At 31.6% G+C, this 1,724-nt stretch overlaps 1 protein-coding gene across 5 annotated transcripts in view; it reads left to right on the top strand.

Annotated features, from left to right (window-relative positions):
- The window catches only part of RBM26 (RNA binding motif protein 26), a 114,504-nt gene that overhangs the window by 77,964 nt on the left and 34,816 nt on the right, over nt 1-1,724 (top strand). For all 5 annotated transcript variants that reach the window (XM_006894063.1, XM_006894062.1, XM_006894060.1 and 2 more), the window contains 2 exons: nt 770-895; nt 1,202-1,276. In XM_006894063.1, coding sequence (XP_006894125.1) covers nt 770-895; nt 1,202-1,276 — 201 coding nt within the window. The remainder of the gene's footprint in view (nt 1-769; nt 896-1,201; nt 1,277-1,724) is intronic.

The raw sequence follows: 1,724 nt of genomic DNA, 5'->3' as shown, positions 1-1,724 counted from the left end.
TACAAAATTCAATCATTCTATCTCCAGCTTCATTCCTGTCACCAAGCCCATGTTTTCCAACTACTGATTCTTCTTCTCTTTTCCCAACTTTTGCATTCCAGTCACCCATTATTATCAATGCATCTTGATTGCATGTTCAATCTAACTCTGACTGTAAAAGTTGGTAGAAATCATCAATATCTTCTTCTTTGGCTCTGGTTGTTGGTGCATATATCTGAATGATAGTGGTATTCACTGGGCTTCCTTGTAAGCATATGGATATAATCCTGTCACGATATTGTACTTCAAGATGGATCTAGAAATAACTTTTTTTACTATGAAGGCAACCCCATTTTTCCTTGTCTTTTCATATCCAGAGGAATATATCATATGGTCATCTGACTCAAAATGCCCCATGCCAGTCCATCTCATCTCTCCAATGCGTTCCATTTCTTTCTTAACAATTTCTAATTTTCCTACATTCATGGTTCTCACATTAGAAGTAGTAGTTAATAATATTTAGCAATTTCTATTTTCTCAGTGATTGATGAACATTTACTCCCTTCCTCCCAAGTTTTTGTATGTATGTTTTAAACTTTCATTTTAAGATATATAGAACCCTCATTCCTACACTTCCTTTTGAAATCACAAATGTGTTTAAATCATAAATGTATAGTGGATTTAATACAAAATGTTGAATATTGCAATAGGGGTTTTAATATCGAATTTTTTGGAATAGTTAGGAATTCATTAATTTAAATTATGTTTAAGAAATAAAATTTATTGTTAGGTGTTGTCTACATCTACGGGCCTAACAAAAACGGTGTATAATCCTGCTGCTTTGAAGGCTGCACAAAAATCATTACTCGTTTCCACCTCTGCAGTTGATACCAATGAAGCACACAAAAAAAAACAGGTAAGTACAGCAAGTAAAATATATACCATTTGTATATAATATTTTCCTCATACCTTACAGGTAGAGTGGAAAAAAATTGTTGGTACCATTAAACATTATCTTCCATAGAATAATAATAATAATTTTTTTTTCTTGGAATGAAAAGTATAGTAAGAGGTTTTTAAAAACTATTTAATTTTTACATAGCAAAACTTTACATTTAGTTTTTGCCAATAAGTTTCCAAAGTTTTTCCTTCTTAAATAATTTTATCACAACTACAAATACAGTATTATTCTGTAGTAGCATTTTTTAATTCCTTTTTCTAGGAAGCACTGAAACTTCAGCAAGATGTAAGGAAAAAGAAACAAGAAATTTTAGAAAAGCACATTGAAACCCAGAAGGTAAGTAAGTAAGATACTGTAAAATTAATTTATAAATCAGAATTTTAAGAGATTTTAATCGCATATTTTAATAATGAGCAATAGATTTACTGTAAATGATAATAAAATTATAACTACCATTTTTATTACCATTATAATAAAATTATAATGCTAGGACATGTTTATTGATAACATATCTGGAATGAGGGGATTTATTAAATGGCAGGTATAAATGGAGCTATGGTTATGAACTTGAAGTGAAAATAAGAGGTAACATTTTGAGTAGTATTTTGTACAGTAGTTTGAGTAATGAAATAGAACTTTTCTTTTTGTTGTTGTTATGTGCCGTCAAGTCGTTTGCGACTCATAGCGAACCTATGCACAACAGCCCTAAACCCTGCTCTATCCTGCGCCAACCGCACTGCCTCTGACACACCCATCCCGATTGCCCCAGTCACCGAGTAAATCC

This window comes from Elephantulus edwardii, unplaced genomic scaffold (assembly GCF_000299155.1).
Source record: "Elephantulus edwardii isolate Elephantulus edwardi_28Jun2011 unplaced genomic scaffold, EleEdw1.0 scaffold00134, whole genome shotgun sequence".
Lineage (NCBI taxonomy): Eukaryota > Metazoa > Chordata > Mammalia > Macroscelidea > Macroscelididae > Elephantulus > Elephantulus edwardii.
This window is presented reverse-complemented; position numbering and strand designations above follow the sequence as displayed.